Below are 22264 nucleotides of genomic sequence, written 5' to 3'. Positions count from 1 at the left end.
AAGGGAAAAATATGTATTTTTACAGTAAAGAAGCAGTCTCTGTAAAGAAGCAATCCACTGTCTCTGTGGATTGTAGCAGTTCTGTTGGTAAGTCCTTATGATGTATTCTTCCCAATTGCTTTGAATGAACCCAAGACTGGGCCTGAGACCTGGGTGGTATTATTGGCACTCCCAAGCTCTGATTTTTTTCCAGCCACTTAATATTGCAACAGTGTTCGTTAGAATTGCTTGCTATGGCAAGTCAGGCAGCCTCCATGAGATAACAAGGTGGAACTGTGAAGTCTCAGCTCCTCTGAACAAAGCAGAGCTGGCAGCTTTCCTCTGTTGCCAGCCAGGATAGCTGGCTCAGCAAGCAGCTATTTATTCTTAGCCTCTGGTGTTGCCGTATCTCCGGGCGAGGAAGGGAGACTACACTCAAATGCAAATAAAAGCTTGAAATGTTTGCGTGTTGTATGTGGTGCATCCTGAGCCATATCCCTCCACTTGAACCTTCAATGAATGCTTATGGAATCGGACTGTTAAAGCTTGACTGTGAAGGGAATGCAGTGCGTTTAGTTGGTTGTGTCTTGGGTGGCCATGATATCTTCGATTGAATGTTCTCAGGTAGCACAGTTACACCAAAGTATCCTTGGGGACTGTGTGGCATTTCACATGGACCAAATCATGAAGCCATGTTAAAATACATCCAATGTCAAAAATAATAGTTGATGCAATAGTAGAAGATGGCTTAAGACCAACTGCTGGTCCCAGTTAGAGTATATTCATTGTGTCAGTTGCTGAACACTTCAATAAATCCCACCGATTCAGTGTGTCTACTTTTATCAGGAATAGCACTTGGATTTAGACCTCAGATTCTAATCCTAAACCCATTTTTTATATACCTTTCAATCAGAAGTTATGGCTTCATAGTTTGTAGCCAATATACCAGAAACAAAGTGGGGCCTTGTATCACCATCACAGTTCATATCGGGACATAGTTATGGCCCCAATTGCCATAGCAGCCACAAGCTATTACGACCTTTAAAAAAAACATGGGGCCATCCAGGGCTCATATTCAAATGTTAGTCTACTGTAAAATTATGGTATCCTTTCCTTTCATTAACAAGATTATGATCTCTGTTAGCAGAGCACCCATTCATGCCTATTGCATGGACCAGGCACCACCCTTTGACCATAGGAAGAGAACATGGGCCTCCATCAACTACTGCTGGCTGCCAAATGGATTTGACAAGCAGTCTTTGCTTATAAATCAGAACCACACATATCAGTTTGGCCTTCTGCAGAATTGTTTCAAGTCTAGCAGCTTCATTAAGCAGCTCTTGTGACACACATGCGGAATGTATTCTACTTTTGCAAGCATCATTTTGAAACGGTGTCAGATGTCAGCACATGCTTGTTTTGTTGCTTGGCTGCCAAATGGTTGACTTTGAATGACATCCCACATACCAAACTCTTCTGGACTTCAGACATCTTTTCACATTGAGATTTTCTCATGAACTGCTCCTCTTGTTCCTTTTTGTCTCTTTCACAATCTTGTAATGCCTTTCTGGTGGTCTCCTGTCTTTCTTCTCTCTCACTTTCCCTCTGTATGGCAGAGAGAAAGTTTTAAGAGTGTTGATCCTCACATCTTATCTTGGTGGTATTGTAAAATTACTGTATTCTTGTTATCCTTTTGTGACCAGCACACCTTGTGACCAACATACTGTGTTCAAACCACCCCGAAGTGTTCCACAAACAGCTCCTCTCTGTCAGATAACTATGGGAGAAGGGAGCATGATGTTGTTTTAACATTTAATCCTTGCAATGCTGGAAAGATGCCAGGCAAAGCCAGCTAAAGGCATCTTTTTTTCCAGGAAGTGTACAAGATGCTGCTGACTTTCCCACAAAAAGCCAGAGGTTGCTTGATTCTTGATCCAGTCGGCGTTGGCTGCACTTAGGTCCCTTTAAAGTCAAGGCAAAAACTTAGACATTATTTAGTCCCACTTGATTAAGTGGAATTTAACTGCAGTTATTTAATCTAGCCCAACCCAGTACTAACAGCACCAACAATATAGAACTTTGATATAGAACTTGAGAGCATCCAAGTGTTTTACACTTAGTTATTTTCCCAACATTTGAAGAAGACAGGGCAGCATTATTGCTCATACTACAGAAAGGACATCGAAGCTGAGAAGGGTGGCTTGTTTGGGGCCACCAGACACACTCCTGATAAACTTGTCTCTGTTCTCTGTTTATTCTCTAAGGTCTCTTTGCCACTATACAGTTATAACACTTTGATGTCCATTTCACTGCCATAATGGCATCCTTTGGTATTCTGAGATTTGTAGTTTGGTGAGGCACTAGAGCTCTCTAGTCTCTAGTCATTTTCACTGAGATTATTCGTATAACTTTTGAAGGGGAAGGAGTATGGTTCAAGATATGAGACAAATGATGTTGAAACATTTTCAAGCCTAGAATTCCCAATGAAAGTTCAAATCCCAGGATTCCTTAGGATGGGCCCATGGCAAAGTATCAGAGTGATATAATGCTTAGCATGAAGAAGATCTCTGTCTCTGTGCTGTACAAGCTTGCGACTGGTACACATTATATAAAGCTGGCACTAAATAATGTTTATGAAATGCTTTAAACACTTCAGAATGCTGTGTTGAAGCTCCCAGCATCCCTCCACTTGCTCTGGTTAGGGGTGATGGAAAATGCAATGCTTGATTCCCATCTGTGGTCCCACGACCTTGGAAAGAAATGAGCTAGTCAAACAGGTCATTCAACCAAATTTTGTAATGCATCTTTGCCACGTAAGAGGTATGTTGTCAGTCAGCCTCAGACAAAAAGTTTTGAAAGGAAGGATATTTTAAGAGAGGAGAAGCAAAACATGATTACCACCTTTCAGACTTTCTTTGGTGTGCTGTGTTGCATGTTAGAAGATAAGGTGTGAAACTGAGCACTTAATTGCTATATTTTGTGTGTGTGTGTGTGTTGTGTGGAGTAGAAGAAATGGGATCTTTTCTCTTTCTCCTGAAACATCCTTGTATAGTGCTACAATGAGAGCTTTCACCATTCATGTCATGCATGCCTCTTTAGGATACCTGCCATGACTCCTGGGAGCTTGAGCATCTGAATTTCTCATAGCCCTCCATTCCTCTCCAGTCCCATTTTCCCAGCTGCTGTTATAATGTTCTTTGTCTTGCCTACTCTGAAGTGTAGAATTAAATGACAGAGTCACATTTTCAGTTGCAGGAGACACCTTGCCCTCCTCCCTGGGTGCAGTGGTGAATGGTGGTTTCCATATCACCAAATCCCTTTCTGCAGTTTAGTTTGAACTGTAAACCTTCTGAGCTCATTATGGGAATAGGGCTAAGAACATTGGCTAACTCTCTTAAAGTTCAGACATTAACCTGGACAAAACTGACCGCCCCATTGCTAATGCAGAAGTGACCAAGTGACACTGCCTGAAGGGCATTCTTGGGATTTTAGCACAGATAATGTTAGGCAGCAGCATGTGCTCATCCCTATCCTTCCCCCCATGTTTTGAACCTGGAAGTTTCATCTTGTGTCTCTTTATCCATAGAGTGTAATTGCATTCCCTGGGCCATTCCTGAGGTGCTAAAAACATTTTGCTTTTAATTGGCAAACCTACATAATAGACTCAAGTGCTGTCGTTCTGCTGACGAAACCACTTTCGTCAGTGGAGAAACCTGTTCTGGACCTTCGAAATCTGTTTGGTAGCTTGGGGGGGACATGACCTAGAACAGGAGGTTTGTGAGTTGCTTCATTGGTTTGTTTTGAGTGGTAAAGCAATGGCTAAAAGTCTAGTTGCATGACTTTGATTTGATATTTCTGCGCATCTGGCAGAGTATGTTCAATATATGGAAACCATTACCTTATTTTGGATGGCTCCTGGAAATGTCAGAGATTTGAAAATCAGAAAAATGTAGCAGGAAGAGGTCTCCATTGTGATTCTAGAGTGGTTTTCTGTTTTCTTAAATCACTGTATGTAACAAAATGCATCTGTCTAAATATAGTCCTATGCGCTGAACCATGTAGCTCTCTTCTAAACCAGGTTTGCAACGTGATATACTAGGATGGAAAAATCAATGACTTTTATTTGTGTCCATAGCAATATGTGCTATTGTATTTTTCCAGTCTTAGTGTTGTTTTATTGTTTTGTTCTGTTCAGGGCATCCGACATACGCAAGAAAACTAACAGCATTGGATAATTCTATTATAGTCAGATCCTTCTTTCATTAATATTTCTGGTATCTTATTATTTGTAACTATACAGATTCAACCTTCCATGAGCCTTTTATTCCTATGCAGACTTAATGAGATCTGAATAATATGTAACCTTTTACATATTCTCATAAAAATAGAGTACAAATCTGTCTATATGGCAAATGCACAATTTTTCTGTTAGTAGTAAGCATTGTCTCAAGGTCCGTCATGGTACCTTTGACGCAGGTTAAATTAAACTTCCGATTGCTCAGCGCTGTCAGTAATGACCGATTTCAAGGTAGCATGACAAAAGCGGTGTAAAATTGACACTTTGGTTTTCTGTTCAATGTACAGTTTTAGTTTGTCTCTGAAAGTTTCGCCTAGGAAGCTGTAGATAAGGGGATTCAAACAGCTGTTGGAGAAGGCGGCAAGGTTCACAATGTGTCCCGTTAAAGGGTGATTGTGTCTGAAAGACTGACTCCTCAATGCGCTTTGGTCTGTCTTTTGGAGAAGCTGTACACTTATGAAGACATTTTCAGGAAGCCAGCAGATGAAGAAGACAAGGACAACAACCACAATCATGCGAAGCGCTTTCTGTCGGCGTATGCGCAGACTTCGGTGCTTGTGGGCTCGAACCAGGACTCGAACAATTAATGAATAACAAAGGCCAATGATAGCAAATGGAATGACAAACCCTAACGTTATTTCGAGCCACTGGATTTCTTTTACATCCGCAAAGCAGAAGGAAACCTCTCCGGTGTGTTGCAGATACACAGCTGTGAAGGGAACTAATGTGGCAGAGATAGATGCCAGCCAGATGAGGCCACAGCTTAACCTGGCATGTTCCATCGTACGAAATAGGTTGGACCTCATTACTTTTGCCAGGGCTATGTATCTGTCAAAGCTCATCCATGTTAGGAAGAATATGCTACTGTACATATTGATTTGAAGGAACAAAGACATAAAAGTACAAATGATTGTGATATCGTAATACTTTACGTCAAGATTGAAAACTTCAATGAGGGAGTCAGCCACTAAAATTAGATCTGCTGCAGCAAGGTTTATAAAGTACAGGTCTGGAATAGTCATCTTTTCCCGAAAACTGATATTTACCACCAAAATAAGGATGTTCCCAACAAAGCCAATAGGAAAAAGGAATATTGTGTAAAGGCATGACAAAAAAAGACCTATAACATATTGCTGGTGTTCTGATTTGTCCGAAAGAGTTTTGTTTTGATTGTACAAACATGATCCGTTGCAAAGTACCGGAGTTGTAGATGCTGTGTAAACTTCCATGGTTTACTTTTCAAATAGGTAGATCCCTTCAGTGCCAAAGTGATAAAACTGTTGGTGGATCCAAAGTGATCTGAAGAGATAACTTCTGTAAAGCTGGCAAGGCAGAAGCAGTTAAGACCCAAGCCTGAACAATTTCTATGCTGCTTCAAGAAAAAGTCGGCCTCTCTTCATGACGACAAGCAAGAGAATATCCATATGTTCTGTAATACTTTATGTATTCAGTAGTGTTGATGACTTCAGGCATATACATTTTGCCTTGTTTGCCGACTTGCTTCGAGGTTGAAAGATGCAGAACCATAATAGCTCTGTTTACTTCAGTTTGGCAGCAGTGACTCTGACTGGACCTGAAATTAATGAAAGGGGGGAAATATTAATCTTGTGCCTAGAAGATTGAAAATATCTCATCATTTATGACCATTTATTGGCATTTGTTCAAGCTAATTTGTGATAAGGTCTTTTAAGTAAATATGTTCATTTAATTAATTGAACCACAAAGACATGGGCATACATGATAAGTATCATTTTAAAAAAGAAACGTGATTACATGGGATCCATTCAGGGACAATGTGCAAAACATCTTCCTGGTGTTGCTGTTATCAGAATAGGAAAAGAAAATCGGGAATAAAGACCGTTGTGGAAGCAATAAGAGAGAACTTTCCTTTCCATAGATTACTATATAAACCTTAACTAGTAACCCTGCTGCAGGCATTGGCTACAAAACTAATAAACCTCTTTACAAGTCTGAGCAAAAGTGTAAGAGTCTTTCTCATTCTCACCCTGTGTTTCTCTCAAGGTTTCTTTTAAAATCTTATATAAGACTGGTACTTATCTGCACATTTGTAATTGCTTTTCATTGCTTGCCATAAGTACATAGTTGGCATCTTTTGGAAAGGGACTATGATATGTTTCAGCAGCTACCTTTTCTGTTAAGGTTTGTTTTGCTAACTGGGTTAGCAAGTGGGAAGTGTTTCTTCATACTATGCAAAGTACTTGCAGAATTTCTTAGCACAGCTTGTTGCAATGCTAGCTAGTTTAGGTTGAAAAACAACAGCAAAAGACTAGAGACGTTCAGTGACAATCATCTTTGACAGTTTGATATGAAACCTCCATATTAGTATCTCTGAGTACCAGATGCAGGGATTGAGCAGCAGGGGATGCTTTTTGTCCCCTTGCCCTGTTTGGAAGGATTGAAGGCTAAAATTAAAAAAGCACGCAATCTGATCCGGCCGAGCCATTCTGATTATTTTATGAGAAGGCATGCATAAAGTAGATTTATGGGGGTTTGTTGCGTTTATTTCTAGAATGAAAATTTATTTTCACTTGCTGGAAATAAAAGCTGTGTTATGTCTGAATGACCATGAAACTTGGTAGTGTCACATTTTTAGATTAAGGCATCCTTCCAAAATGTAACTAATCTTGTAGACATTTGGTTTGCCAACGGAGGGTTTAAGAATAACCCAGCTGTGTTTAAACTCGCCTTCTTCTTTTTTGATTAATTCTTGTTTCTAAAAGATTGCCTAAATCGCTTTTATAAACCAATGGAAAGCGGACCAATAGAAATGATTAAGAAAATAATGGTATCATTTATTGTTCTGTAGTACTGCTATTGTAATAGTACTGTTTTATGGGCATCCGATGTACTGGAGTCTGCAAGGAGCCCAAGTTATTTCAGTACTGTTCTTTATTTTGAGTTGTTAGGATTTATTGTACCTTCTCCTCCTCTGCATCCATAGGCATGAACTGGTCCAGAGCTGGTTTTCTTCCAACCACTAGTAAGATGGTTTATATTCAACGATGGGTAAAGTCACCATTTACAAGTAAATGATAGCGGATTGTACTGCAGGCTGCTACTGGTACAGTTCAGTCAGAAACCTAAAAGCATCTTCTATTTCTAACAGAGGTCTTTAAAAAACCGAAGGACTTTATAGCAACAAATTCAGAGCTGTCTGCAAGTCTTACCAAGAAAACAGAGCTGTACTGATGCTCAGAGTTTCTCCAGTCTATGTTCAGCTTTTTAAAGACTATGCTGGATTTGAAACCCATTTCTACTGGCTTGTTTTTCTTTGCTGGTTAGTCTGTATATTTTAAAATACCTTGGGATATTTGCCTCTTGTCTTTTATCCATTGTTTGTTTTTGGGAATCTTGTTTCATACAGAACGTACACTGAGCATCATTTTTATAGACTCAGCTAAAAAGCAATGCCTTCAACAGATGGAGAATTTATTAACAAGGGGGGCGAAAACAGAAGCATATTAAGGGAACTTGCAAGTGAAGCTAAGGAATAAAGAGTTTGTCCTACCCTCTTTAGGTGAGTCCTTCTCTTAACTGCCTCTATTTTTCAGTAAGCTCAGAAGGTGTCCTCAAAAGCACAACATCTTGCCTTGCAGCCTTCACCATCGAGATCATTTCTCTGGAACAGACTCAACAGGCTGATCCGCTCCGTGTGTCGATAGTGCTTCCAAATCCTGATGCAGCAGGTGGAGGCTTGGTCTTCATCTGCCTCTGAAGGAAACTGCTTGACAACTGAACAAACTCCACCTGGCGGCTGCCAGAATTGCTCCGCTGACTGTGGGAAGTGAAGAGTCGCTCAGCCACACTGGGTCCTGCTTTCTCACTGCAAGGCACTGAGGCTAGGGCTGCTGTGCTCAGCAGAGGCAGCCTTCACTGTGGTTTGTGTTTATATATCTGTGTGAGGGGGATCTGTCTTCTTTTAGTTTCAGTTTTCTGTGTGTCAAGCACCCCTTTCTGTGCATAATAGTATCTGTCTCCTGTGTGAAAAGCTTTTTTTTTTTTGTGCTCATTTTTTACATACATAATCAGAATTCAAAGATAGAGCCGTGTTAGTCTGTAGAATCAGTATGTAGAGAGATCTTGTAGCACCTTTGAGACTCACTGAAAGAAAGAAATTGGCAGAATGAGCTTTCGTAGACTTCAGTCTACTTCCTCAGATGCATTTGGTGGAGTGGAAGCCAGGCACAGACATATATATATATATATATACCATTGGTATGTGAGGATGTTAATTCAAATTACAAACCCTTTGTGTATGAAAATGAAGTTGCATGTCCAGTTAGTGCACAAAGGCATAGGAAACTGGTCTCTGTGCATGGAGATGAGCTGGCAGATCCAGTTTTGCGATGGGACTAGCCTGCGGTGAGGGGAATAGATGAATGTAGGGCACCCCCATGAGGATGGGGTCAGATAGTGTTGAAGTGTGTGTAGTGGGTAAGGAAACCATTGTCTATGTTAAATCCATTGCTGAGGGATTGTAGTTTGTGGATGAACCCCAATTCTGCAGTTTCTCTTTCCAGTCTATCTTTGTAGTTCTTTTGTTCAGTGACTGCTGTTCTGAAGTCTGAGATGGAATGGTCAGGGAGACTGAAATGTTCTGCCACAGTCATACATAATCAGAATGTTAGCCATGTTATCTGCACATTCTGATATCAGGACACTATGTATTCCTCGGCAGAATCAAAGAGTTAGTGTGATGTAGTGGTCTGAGCATTGGACTACGACTCTGAAGACCAGTGTTCAAATCTCTACACAAACACGAAAACCCACTGGGTGACTTTGGGCAAGTCGCAGTCTCTCAGCCTCAGAGGAAGACAAAGGCAAACTGCCTCTGAACAAAACTGGCCTAGAAAACCTCAGGGAAAACTGGTTTTAAAACTGAGTTGGATCTTCAAAAGCATTTTGTGTGTGAGAGAAGGAGGAAATGCTCCTTGTAGCATTTGTCAGCCGTGGGTTGTTAATGTTTCTAAAATTGTTCTCCCCAGTAAGGTTTGTGTTCATTGAATATACCAGTTAAGCATTGCAGACCTAGGCTTGGATCAAACTGGTGTACCTCCTTCCCAGTAGCCCCAGTGCACCCTAAAACCTCCTCTAAATGCTAGGAAACCCACTGGAGCATTTTCGTGGCTCTACAGGAGAGTAAGAAGAGGGAAGAATATTCAATTTCCACTATCATTAAATACTAGTGCCAAATGACACTATTTGAATTTAGCCACATTTTTATCCATTGCATCATCTTCAAAAGGTGTGCAATACTTCAAGACACAAACATTCATAATCTGTTAGATTTATCAGCAAGGGATGAGTGCAGAACACAGTGGTATACTTGATTTTACCACAAGTAACAGCTATTGCTCTCCCTCAAGCCAACTGAAATTTGAGCTACAGTTGCTCCAGGAGAAAAAAAATAGGATATTAAAAACATATCAGGTCCCACAGGCTCCAGGTAAAGAGCTAATGTGTATTCAGACTAGCCATCCTTGCTCATCTTTGTTTGGATGTTGGTGATGTTCTTCCACATTTAAGCTCCTGGGTTACTATAATAGCGTTTCCTTAATTGCTGCAGGGGAAAAAAGAAGAGGCTAAGGGCAGTTGAATAGCAGCAGGTAGATTTTCTCAGGACTGGAACAAATATCCCAACACTGAAAAGCTTCCTGTTTGTGCTTACTATAAAATTGAATTTTGTAATAATTGGAAAATCATTTAGGCTGCAGAAATATTTTTAGAAATGTTTATTAACGTCGTACATGGTGAGGGGAAAAATTGAATTTGATTCACATTTAGAGAACCGAACAACAGTTTTGACTTGTTGTGCTTATCCAGATAAATATAATCCCTCACTCCATTTGAAAACCAGTTCCTAGCAGTCTGTCATCTCTTAGTGTGAGGAAGAACTAGGATGCAAGGCAGAACTAAGCTGGTTCTCGGTGGGTGGGTGGGAGGGCATGCTTAGTCCCGGCCTGTATTTATGCCCCATAACCACCCATTTATTTTCACACAACCCCATGAAAGCATTACATTTGGGGATCCTGTTGCAATGAAGGCGAACATGGCTTCTGTCTCTGAAATTAGATATTTCTGCCATGTGCTTCTCAAAGTGATGGGTGCATGGACTGGTGCTGGTCCCTGAACCATCTGCTTCCGGACTCTCCAGAACCTCCAGGAGAGAAAGAAACAGTTGTAGTTAATGGAAACAAGTATTGCCAGTTTCCTGTATCAGTTAGCTTAAGAAGCATTGGTAAAGCTCTTGCTAACAGGTTGCAAGGGACTGTTGTGTCCTCGACTACAACATGCAACACCTCTCCAACAATCCTTGCATTATATAAGACCTTTCTGTGCACAGAGAGGTGTGTATATATGCACACAAGGCTCCCACATCCCTCTGTGAGAAAGATGGGCAGTGGGTTAGTAGAACAGAGCATAATTGCTTCGCCCCACATCATTCTGTGTCAGCCAGGCAGCATCCTCTGAGCCCTCTCCTGGCACACAGACTTATTGCAGCACCAAACTCAGCGTATTCAGCAGTAGTTGTATCATTTCTATACTGTAAATGATTATTTCTCCAGGAAACATTGGCGATGAAACATTGGTAGCCGCCCTGAGTCTTTGTACTGGGGCTGACAGCGATCATAATGTGTGACTGCACCCAAAGGTTCAATGCAGTGGTTTGCCTGGAAGACTATTTCTGAAAGTTATTCAGGCAAGTAGTTCTTTTTCATGAGATATCAGAGTATTAATGAAGAGGCCCTTCTTGCAGAGGTTTCATTCCCCCCCACCTCTGTGGATGGGGAAAACCATGGGAGCTGAAGCCCATATGAGTCAATGGGTGGCACTGCACACACATTAGTGTGCCCACAGGGACATGCCACCATTGGCTAATGTGGAGCTCCAAACTACAGATGACTAGTATACATCTTGAATATAATGTATTTAAATATTCATCTTAAATATAATGTATAAACTCACTGTATTCATCTTAAATATAATGATGTGTATGATAACATAAGCGAACATAACGCTTTACAGAAGTAGCAAAAGATCAAGGACAAAAAAGTGCCCCTGCTTTGAGGAACTTACAGAAGCAAGGCTGAGAATGCATGAATGTGAGAGAAATGTGGTTAGATGTACATAGACTTTACTTCATTTGGCTTTGAAGGATGTGTTGTGTGCCGCACGTGCATCCATGTGCACACGCTTTAGGAATCAAAGAGACTGAGCCTGACATCTTTCATCATCAAACATTCTCAGTGTACAACACAGGTAGTTTGTTCCTTCTGTAAGAAACACATGATTCCCTCATGAGTTCAACACAGTCAAATGTCTGAGTGTGATCTTCTTAGAGGGCTGTGTCAGCTCTTCCTACATTATTCATTTGAGTTGTGCATCCTGGGTAGAATACATTTTGGTGGAGAAAGGGAATGGGCATGCAAAAGATTCCTTTATGTGTAGCATAAATGGAAAAAGCCACCTTTTTGGCCTATTATGCATGGATTGTGTTTTTTAGTTCTGCCGAATTAAGATGTAATTTAAGAAACATTGAGTTTAAATTATACATTGTTTCTTAGGTTACATCATAATCTTTCAGTGAAACCTTTTGACCATCAGATAATGATCTGCATGCAAAGCTATCACCCTGTTAGGTTTTACTTCTGGTTCCTCTGTTCATGTCAGTTTTTTAAATTACAAAACTCTCTTAGAATTCTGTTTATTGCATCGCTTAATGAAAGAGCTATTGTCTTTACTGCCTTTAGGTTTTTCTTGCCATGGTTATTGGCATAGTTTCAGTTTTCTCTCCATAACCGTTTTAAAGGGGTCAGAATCGTCACTGTGTTCTTCTAAGATGCCATATTGCCTTCAGTAGCTCCCTGGGTAGACCTTTCAAGTTGTTAATGCTCTTTGTCACCTTGTTTGGGTCTCTTGCAAAAGTTTGCCTAATATATTTAAACCTGCCTTAACCCCAGACAATTAATTTGCCTGAAGCTCAGAACAACAGTTTTGCTTTGCAGAAGTGATACGTTTCTCCCATTCCACTCAAAGCAAGCCCTTTTTATCTCCAATGGTGCAGCATTAGTTATAGCTAGGCAGTCTAAATGAGCTGTGCTTTTACCAGCAAAAAGCAATGTCCCTTTAGTTCCCCTTTCCGTTCCTTTTAGTACGCTTTATGCTCCAGAGGAGCATGTTCTTGTGTTGTTATCTGCATTGTTGTCTGGTCCCATGCACTGGAAAGCCTTTTAGAAGCAATCTCACCTTTCCTTAGATTGGTTTTACAAATCTTAGGTCTGAAAAAATAGAGTTGAGATTCTGGTCTCAGTGACTAGAAATCAAAGAAGAGGATCCTCTCCACAAGTGACTTGTATCCCTTGCAAATACATGTAGATCAGAACCTTTGAAGTTGGTGGATCAAGGTGGTTGACACTTTAGTTGATGTTGTCAGTATAACAGAGGCACTAGTAGAATAATGTACAGTTTTACAGACGATAAGCAACTACACGGACATCTTACTTCTCTCTCCCATGCAGTCTTTTCATTCCACTTCTTCAGCCTGCATGCAGCCACTCTCATTGTAAACTTCATCATCATCAAAAAACAGAAAAATGAAAATACATGATAGAAATAAAGAGAACAGTTCTCTTGAAAAAAGCTCTTCAGCCAACTTGTCCATACTCTGCTGTCTGTACAAAAGCAAAGCCTCAACATGTAATGACAACACTTGCAAAGCTTGCGATGGTTCATAGCTGTCCACATTTCTTCTTCAGTAGCCAGGCTTTAGGAGTAAAGAAGGCTGGAAGACTTTTGTTCCTTTGGGTTCCTCATGTAAGCAGATACGTGGCTATTTTCTTTAATGCTAATAATTTGGAAGATCATAGTCAGTGTGATTCATTTTCCGAAGGCACAGATGAAACTTCAGTATGAAATTCGCGTATTTCAAGAGCACTGTTGCTGTCGCGTCTCCTGCAGACTTTCGTAAGTTTATTTACAACATTCAATAAGCCGCTCCTGCATGGTTTATGAAGGAAAAGTATGATTAGCAAACTAAGGCAGCTTTCACTGAACAGCAAGATCTCGGCAATATTCATGGTCAGCTCATGTTGGGGTGTCCCTACGCTTCTGTGTATCTTTAAGACAGTCCTAGAGAGAAGCATTATGTTGTAAAACAGGCGACACGCAAACATGGTTATTGTGATCACAAAAACAGCCAAATAAGGGTGAACGTTTTGTCTTGAGCGGTTAATTTCTGTCTGGGTTTTTTTAACAAACGACAGAACAAAGCCGACTAGTTTGGCCAGAGAGGGAATGCAGAAGCCAAAGGTGAATTTAATAATCTCATACTCTGGCCATGCAAATAAAGGATCTAATTGACAGTCTGTGTCTTTGTGGTAATTCGTGATGCCCAGCAGCGCCACCACTATCAGTGTCACACAAAAGGCACATATCAATACAAATCCAATGCATACCATTGTGTTTTGGTGGGCCTTACTAATCCAAGCATTCTGGGGCGGGTGCTTGTTGAAAAAGAAGCTCAGCATCATCAGTACGCGAAGGTACTGAGAATTGAAGTAGCTCAAGTTGAAGAAGAAAGACAGAGTGCCACATTCCAAGTAGGATACTCTGAGATAGGCTGGCCTTGTGATGATAGTGAGCGAAAGAAGAATCATGAGGATGCTGCTGACGGTGTGAGCGACAATCATGATGTCTAATTTCTTTAAGGCGTGCTGCAGGTAGTTCTTGATGAAGATGCCCAAAATAATGAGTCCGGCGATTAAACCAGTTGGCACAAAGAGGGCAATGTAGCCGTGCATCAGTCTGGAGGTAACGTGTTGCGAAAATATGATGTCTTCGATATTGGAGTCTTGGCTGTGGCTCGGGTACTTTATCCATGTCATGTTATGAGAGACCATCTTTGTGGTTTCTTGGAAGTCCTGCAAGCTGAAAGGAAAGTAGAATGAGTGACTGGGAAAATGTAATCCAAGCCTCCTATGGGAAACAGTAGCAGTGTGTGCCCTGTCAGAAAGCATCGCTTTCTGTTCCTGTCACACTGAGGTTGCGGTCGAACTTCCATAGGTTGTGAGCTTGGAGAAGCAGCACATGAACCCACCCGCTGCGTGCAGTTTCTGCTTTGAGACAGCTGTTTCTTTTCACGCAAAAAGACATATATTTCTACTGTTTTTGAAGGATGTTCACATGAGCTGGGGGAGAGTTTGTTTCTACCGACTGGTATTTCTTCTTCGAGCATTATAGAAGCACTGTAGTTAAATGGAGGTGGAAATGCATAGTGCTCACTTTCTCTGGCCCCGATACAGACAGGCCAAAATAAAGTTGCTTTGGGTCTCTTTGGAGGTATGCTGTTTAAATGATGCATGGGTCCTAAGAGTCCGGAAGTCGCGCCAAAGCCACACTCCAATCCTTAGCACTTGGAGCGCAGCTTTGGCACAGCTTCCGGACTCTTAGGACCCATGCATCATTTAAACAGCATACCTCCAAAGAGACCTGAAGCAGCTTTATTCTGGCCTGTCTGTATCAGGCCTCTGTAATGTATGCATTGGTTCTCAGTGGCTGCATCCACAGTACAGAAATAATCCAGGTTGACACCATTTTAACTGCCATGGCTCAGTGCTGTGGAATTCTGGGAAATGTAGTTGTGACACTAGAGCTCTGTGATGGAGAAGGCTAAACGTCCCACAGAACTACAATTCCCAGAATTCTGTAACATAACATTGAGCCATGGAAGTTAAAGCAGAGTCAGATTGCTTTATTTATGCAGTGCAGATGCAGATGCAGCCAGTGTGGTTTGGATTTGGGACTGATGTCAGCTCATCCTGCATTCATGGTGCTGAGCTAGAAGGGCCTGTCGTCCGGTCTGATCTGTGGTAGTTTTCTGTGTTCCTACATATAACCTCCCTCTGCCACATCTTCCTATAACATTTGCTTTGTAAATCCCCTTGATTCTTTGCATATAGGAGGGCTGCTTCAGATAACTCCAAGCTTCTCTCCTCTCTTTCTTCAGTGCATAGAATTATGCATAGTTCCTTGACTCTGGACGGTGTTAATACCGTTTATGGCTTCGAGATTCAGCGAATGGCTTGATGTTTATAACGGTCAAAGCCTAACCAGTCCTGATATACTGTCAGCACAGGAAAATGATGTAGTGTCACACACTAGACTTCTGAAAAACTAAAATATATTCTACTTTCTCAGCTTCTGTTTGCTCCTGCCATCATTTCAGATTCACCTCCATGTATACACTGGCACAAAGGACTGCTGGTTTTTGGGGAAGGGGGGCTATAAATAAAGATGGTGATAATAAAAATGAGGATGAGGTGATGATTCTGTCCTCCAGTGCTTGTGATATGTCTAAGATTTCTCTTGAACAATGGATGTTTTACATTAGTTGTGAAACAACTACCAATCCACAACATAGTATGGGGCTTTTTTATTTAAGAGCTTGGTGGTGGGTTACTAGGGATCAGGAAGGATTTGCTCTTTCAAACTTAAAAAGTTTTAGCACCATTATCTGATTATTTGCTAACTTGGGCTCTTGTGTGCATGTTTATGTTTATAGCCGTTATAATTCCTAAAGATAGGGGTTTCTTAAGTGAAGCCGAGAGGGGATATGTGTAATGGCTCAATCATGTGCTGGCCATCATGATTCTGTTGCCATGAGAAGGCCTCACTTTCCCTTTAAGCAAATAATAGACGACGTAAAAAGATTCAAGGCTGTTTGCTGTACAGAAATGCTGCAATAAATATGGAACATGTAATTTTATGGCCACCTAAAAGCACAATTTGTTCATTATCAAAAAAGGTGATTTCCATATAGTTTGTCAGAGGGAATCTGTTGCCAATATTACTCTGGCTTTTTTAAAAGGAAGTATATGGCTTGTCTTGCGATCGGAATAAACATTTCATATTTAAAATAATGTAGAAAACTATATGGAGCTTTAAAAATGATTAGCACATTTCAAAGCTAGTTTCTACTGCCCACGCTTTGCGTTGGCATAAAATGTTTCTGCTATCTGCAATTAAATATATATAGCATGCTATGTTTGGTATTCATCTTCTGTTCCCTTTGTAACATAAGCTTTCAGTTTTTGCATTAATCCCCAGATTTAATACGGGGTCTTCAAATCATTCAATATATTGCAAAGTGATCTGTTCAGCGGAGTGTTATCTATACAATGATGCTGGGGCACTGCAATGCCTTGGGCTTTTCTATCAGAGGTTTCCATAGAGTCTCATCTAATATGGAATAATGTTTCTCCATAGGCTTTTTCCAGGCTTAGTCTCTTAATAGTTCTGTCACTGTTGAAATTCTGCACTTTGTTTATACTAATTAAGGGTTCAGTCCTATGTCCATCAAAAAAGAGCAATATAATATACAGAGCCCTGCTGGGTAGACCAAGGTCCAGCTAGGTATATGCCCTTTACAAGTGGCCAAAGAGGTCCTTCGAGGAAGCAAAGCATGGAAGACATAGGTTCCCTTCACGCTGCTACTCCATATTGCCTCTGAACTGGGATGTTACTTGGGAGTAATAGTTTGAACTCAACAAAGCCCATTTCTAAGTAAAAGATCAGAGCTGAGCTCTATGTTTGGGCACATCCAGATCATGAAAAAGTCCAGAAAGTCCAGATTTTGCTCCTGTTCTTTATTTTGGAGAGCCAGGCATGTTTTGTCAGCACCTGGTATGATCAGAGACTTTTAGACCGGCTCCCTATGTTGGGTTTATTTTAACCCAGTATAAAATGGAAAGAACAGGAACAAAAAGGGGACCTTTCAATCAGTCTGGATCCAATCCTACTATTTTCTTCCAAACTATATCCTCATATGTAGCTGGAACTGTCTGTTTGGGGATAGATGTTAGAATTAAAGCCCACTATAAAAATGCAGTAACAAGATCACACATATTCAGTTTATCTGGATATGAATATCGTTTTGTGTGAGTGGAATTGTTTATGTAGTATTCACTCTGAATTTTTCATCTCTTACATTTTTACTTGCCTTCCTTGAAAGCCTCCTTCCCTGTGTCCTCATAAAAATCTTCTGCAGTGCATTAGAGCAACTGAAGTAATTTCAGTAAAGTCATCTCATCTTTGTTGTGGCAAGGCAAGGATTTGATGTCATCAAACATCAGTCAAATTCCAACACTAACCGTTGCACCACATTGGCTGTCTTAGTATTCACTAAACCGGACTGGAGGTTCAAATTCCTGCTAGCCAAAATTCCTGGGTAACTTTGCGGTAGTCACAGTCTCTTATTCCAGATGTTGTTGGACCGTAGCATAGCCAACTGTGAGGAATGGTGGGAGTTGCAGTCCAACAGTATCTGGAAGGCCACTTGTGTTCCGTTGTGTTATCTAAGTGTTTATCGACACCGGGTTAAAACGTTCCCCGTGCGTTCTAACGTGCACGCGCGGGGGCGTGCACGGAGCGTGATGGGAACCCGATGGGGACAGGGAATGGCCGCCACCGCACATTCCCATCGCATTCCCATCGAGTTCCAGGGACACCATTTCGGGAACGCTTTGAAACAGTTCCAGAAAATGACGTCCCCTGGAACCTGATGGGACGCACGCGGGGGTGGCGCGCATTCCCTGTGCAGTAAACTAGTGTCTGGGCCCCATTGGGTTCCCATCAGGCTCCATGCGCGCCCCGCAGTGCCCGTTGTAACACATCGGGGAACGTTTAACCCGGTGCAATAAACTTCTAAGCTTTCTTTAGGGTATTTATAACAAGGATGGAAAATAGTGGTATGCTCTGGTTGAGCTCCTTGAGGAGCCCTGCTGTTGCAATGGTTAAAGCCTGTATTGCAGCTGCGAGGTTATGAGTTCGATCCCAGAGGCTCCAGGGTCCACTCAGCCAGGCATCTTCCGTAGATCGCTAAAATGAGTATCCGCATTGTGGGGGCAACTAGCTTCACATTGTAAACCACTTAGGGAGTGCTTAGTCACTGATAGCGGTATAAGAAATCTACTTGCTAGACAGTGTATTGATCATTGTTGATTCAGTGGTAGTTTTGTGAACCCAGCATGCCTTCCTTTCTATATCATGCTCTGGTTGTATACTGTAGATTAAACTTCAAGATACTTACTCTAGAGCAGTGCTTCAATTATTTTCTGTCATGCCCCCCTAGGAAGAGAAAACATTTGCGCCCCCCGCGCGACTGTAAATAGTATCATTTGTCAATAAAATTGTTATAAGTACACCTCTGCATAACAGAGCCTCGCGCCCCCCCTTTATGGAGCCTCGCGCCCCCCCTGGGGGGCCCACACCACTATTTGAGAAGGCTGCCCTAGAGAGGTATTGAAGGTGGGGGGAAGCACCTTGAGTGGCTGGCACATTTGTCTCCAAGTACGAGCTAGAAACAGGAAGGTAAGTTGGCTAAAAACAAGGCTGCTTTACCACTACTGTGTGAAAATGATACAAAACAAAAGACTGATGTAAAAAATACTGCCACACAAGGCATAGACTAAAAATTGTGTTTATGCATGGGAAGTGGGGGAGTTGTTGTCCACTGACAGTCATTTGCTAGCGCTCAGCGGAATTGATTTTGATGTAATGGGATTGTCCCTTTCCTTTCAAGTACCCAATATGAATCTACTCATTATATCACGCGGAGTGAAAAATCACTTGGGAGTTTGTTATGGTGGAAAATCCCACAGAAAACATTACTGAGAATAGTGATCTGCTGAAGCCTGTGCCGTTAGGTGATTAATATGAGCTGGAAGTCAGCAACACTTTGGCCCTGTACTCGGCCTGAGATCAAAGGGCCACGAGGGGTTTGTATCCCCCTCCCAACATAAAGTGCTTCACCTTCCATGCCAGAATCTGTTTAGAGTGGTACCTAATTTTCTTTTTCCTCTTCCTGCCAGTTCCTTTTCATTTTTCTCTATGTCTTTGAGATTATACACCCATAGATGGGGGAGGGACTTAGTTTAATTTTCGTAAGCCATTTTTGGGCACTTGCTGAGGCACTACCAATGCACATCCAATCTCCCACCCCCAATGCGGTTTTGGCGTAAGGCTGTTTAAGAACATTACTTTGGGGGGGAAAGAATTTACCTTGCTCTCTTTGATGCACAGCATGATGGCCCATTTTTATTACAGTGATTCATGGTGTATTGCTATAGCTGCATCACTGCACATCCTTTTGCTTTACTTATGGTTCTACTGAATTAATTGCTTTAGAACGCCAGATTCTGAGAGTTATTTCGAATACAGAGTGCAAGCTGGTGGCTTCATACTCTCTGCTTTCATGGAGCTCTTTCCACTTTTAATTTGACTGTGGGTTCTGGGCATTTTTGCCATAGGAATCAATAGGGTGTAGGCAGTGGTTCCAACCTGGTGGGCAGGACCCTTTGGGGGTTGAACGATCCTTTCGCAGGGGTCTCCTAAGACCATTGGAAAACACATATTTGCATATGGCAATGAAAATAATTGTATGGTTGGGGGTCGCAACAACATGAGGAACTGTATTAAAGGGTCGTGACATTAGGAAGGTTGAAAACCACTGGTGTAGAGGATTCTGCAAAGTGATCTAAGGTGTGCATTCAGGTTATAGAAGTTATTCATCTTGCAGATATTTCACATTAAATGAGTCTTTGTCGTAGAACCAGCCAGATGCAGTTTTATGCTGCATGCAGGGAAATATGGGAGGTAATGGGCACACTGTATTTTAAGGAATCCTGATCTTCTCTCCAAAGAACCCCTGTTTTAGAACTGGGGAACTCAGGAGTTTGCTAGGATATAGTATCCTACTAAAGCAAGGAAATAGTATTTACCTATATTTTACAACTATGGGAAAGGGAGCACCAGTATGCAGTTTGTTTCTTTTAGAGTGGACCCTCCACATTCCCTGGGGTTAGGAGCACACGGTCCCCATGGAAGTGGGAAAACTGCAAATAAAAGAACACTCCTTTTTTATATTTGAGAGAATACCTCTCCAAGTAATCTCTAGGTCCTTCTGTGCTCAAGACGTTGACCATAGAATTGCGTTGGAGGACCTACAAATGCCTGGAGAAGTGTTCTTTCTAGGAATATAGGTCCTCCAGAATGTAGAGAGGTCTTGCAGCACCTTTGAGACTAACTGAAAGAAAGCACTTGGCAGCATGAGCTTTCCTAGACTCAAGTCTACTTCCTCAGATGCAGAGGTTGACACCGGAAGACCTAGAGATTTCTAGAGAGAACCTTTTAATCAAATATGTGAATAATTAAATCCACAAAAGCCAAAACCACAAATGTGGAGGGCTGACTGCAAATGTTTTTTCTCCTCCTTTAAACTATGTTCCTTCCTCGATTTGTCCATCACATTTTCTCCCAGCTCATGTTCTTCCTTTCCCCCTCCTCTCTTGACTTTGCCTGGCCACTCCGTTTTTAATACAGAGCCCTTCTCAGGCACTGTGCTGCTAGTGTGTTAAGCTTTATTTGCTTTGGCAATGAAGGTAAAAATGTCCTGGAATCCTGTTCTCAGGCTCTGGGCTCATAAATGATCCCTTGCTGCCAATAGATGGAGCTGAACCATTCCCCGCGACACACAAGAGACGGTTCTGGACGCAAGCACCACAGAGTCAATCTCGAGAGAGAGAAAGCCAGGAGTCGGAATTATTTTTCCCCTGCGTGCGTTTGCTTACAACACTCAAGTCTGGGGACTTCACTTTAATGGCTTTAGCTGACAGCTTATTTGAAATCTTCCAAGCTACATCACTATGTTTAGGAAGCCTTGTTTTAGAAACCGAAGCTATTTTTGTATAGAGGTTTCAGTACAAGAGAGACCTACCCCTCTCTTTTCTTTTTTTGCTGTACGAGAAAAAGACATATTTCGTCCACAGAAAGTTTGGCACACAACGGCTAGCCGCTCACGACGGATCTGTGCCGTTTTTAAGCATTTAATGCTTATATGTTTTAGCCAAAAGGTTCCTGCATAGTTCTTGTGTTATGTAGTGGTTTTCTTCTAGGAACAAAATGCATGGAAGGGATGAAAGAAATTGCTATACAGTTGAATGCAATGAGAATTGAAGGGGGGCAGCAATTATTTCTGCACAAATGTCTCTAAAAATGAGGAACAAATATATCCTCTACATAGAAGAATGTCAACAAAAAAAATGTAGTGTGTGCAACCCTTAGTTCCTTTTATAATCTAACTAGTGCAAATAGATGATTCCCCTTCCCCCTGCTCTCTGTTTAAATAGTTGAAGCATCTGGCTTCTGCAACGTTTAAAAACTCTGTGACACTTTGATTATTTATCATGCCTCATAAAAGGATCCCAATTGGGGGAAAATCCAATTCTATTTAGGTTTTCTTTTAAAAAAACAATGTACGTTTTTTCCCCAGCTGTGATATTTGTAGGCTGTTTGCACAGTTTAAAAGTATTAGGGAAAGGAGGGAGGGAGGGAGGGTTGGAAGTCCAGAGCTCTGTGAGTACGATATTTTTGGCTTTCGCTGGTGGTGAAAAATACTTCAGGCTTAAAACAAAGCAGAGAACTTACCTGTGAAGGAAAACGTTCTGCAGATGCAACAGGCTTGGGCTCTCTTTATGATCCGCTTGATGGAAGATAATTGCTGCTCAGAGGGAAATAACAGTTTCAGTGCAACCTCAGCTTCCTGGATTGCAGTGACGTCTTCGGTTTGAAAAACTCAGACTACAAAAACCTACAGTTCTGTAGGGGAACCAGACTTGGTTTCAGAGTAATTCAAACCATACACGTTGCTGCTTTAGCAGGCATATGGCTCCATCATGTGACTTTGAAATTCACGCTGTCTTACGCAGGGGGATATTTTGGTACTTCAGAACAGAAAAGTAGTGTTTAGCCATATATTTTTGAGTATGTGAGGCCATCCAGTGGCTTCTCGCTTAGCGTTTGGTTTTTATTTGAAACATAAAGGCATTCTGCCCATATTTGCTTGGTACAGTACTTGGAAGGTATATTTTCCGAGGCAAGATGTTTTGCATTTTTAAAAAATGCAACAAGTAT

At 41.4% G+C, this 22264-nt stretch overlaps 3 protein-coding genes across 4 annotated transcripts in view; 1 reads left to right on the top strand and 2 right to left on the bottom strand.

Moving 5' to 3' along the window:
* C8H7orf50 (chromosome 8 C7orf50 homolog) overlaps window positions 1–22264 on the top strand; it is a 92136-nt gene that overhangs the window by 9046 nt on the left and 60826 nt on the right. The gene's annotated exons all lie outside the window — the stretch shown is intronic.
* Window positions 4154–7988, bottom strand: GPER1 (G protein-coupled estrogen receptor 1). Its single transcript, XM_042480621.1, has 2 exons — window positions 7806–7988; window positions 4154–5849 (listed from the first exon to the last, which is right to left on the bottom strand). The coding sequence occupies exon 2, from the start codon at window positions 5503–5505 to the stop codon at window positions 4462–4464; it is 1044 nt and encodes a 347-aa protein (XP_042336555.1). The 5' UTR covers window positions 5506–5849; window positions 7806–7988; the 3' UTR covers window positions 4154–4461.
* LOC121937448 lies at window positions 12914–21960 on the bottom strand. 2 transcript variants are annotated; one of them, XM_042480623.1, is made up of 3 exons: window positions 21779–21960; window positions 13753–14224; window positions 12914–13294 (listed from the first exon to the last, which is right to left on the bottom strand). In XM_042480623.1, the coding sequence occupies exons 2-3, from the start codon at window positions 14194–14196 to the stop codon at window positions 13268–13270; spliced, it is 471 nt and encodes a 156-aa protein (XP_042336557.1). In that variant the 5' UTR covers window positions 14197–14224; window positions 21779–21960; the 3' UTR covers window positions 12914–13267. The 2 variants fall into 2 exon arrangements, with proteins under 2 accessions (XP_042336557.1, XP_042336556.1); XM_042480622.1 differs by having other exon boundaries at window positions 12914–14224.

This window comes from Sceloporus undulatus, chromosome 8 (assembly GCF_019175285.1).
Source record: "Sceloporus undulatus isolate JIND9_A2432 ecotype Alabama chromosome 8, SceUnd_v1.1, whole genome shotgun sequence".
Classification (NCBI taxonomy): domain Eukaryota; kingdom Metazoa; phylum Chordata; class Lepidosauria; order Squamata; family Phrynosomatidae; genus Sceloporus; species Sceloporus undulatus.
The sequence above is the reverse complement of the archived record's forward strand: the minus strand, read 5'-3'. Positions and strand labels throughout refer to the sequence as shown.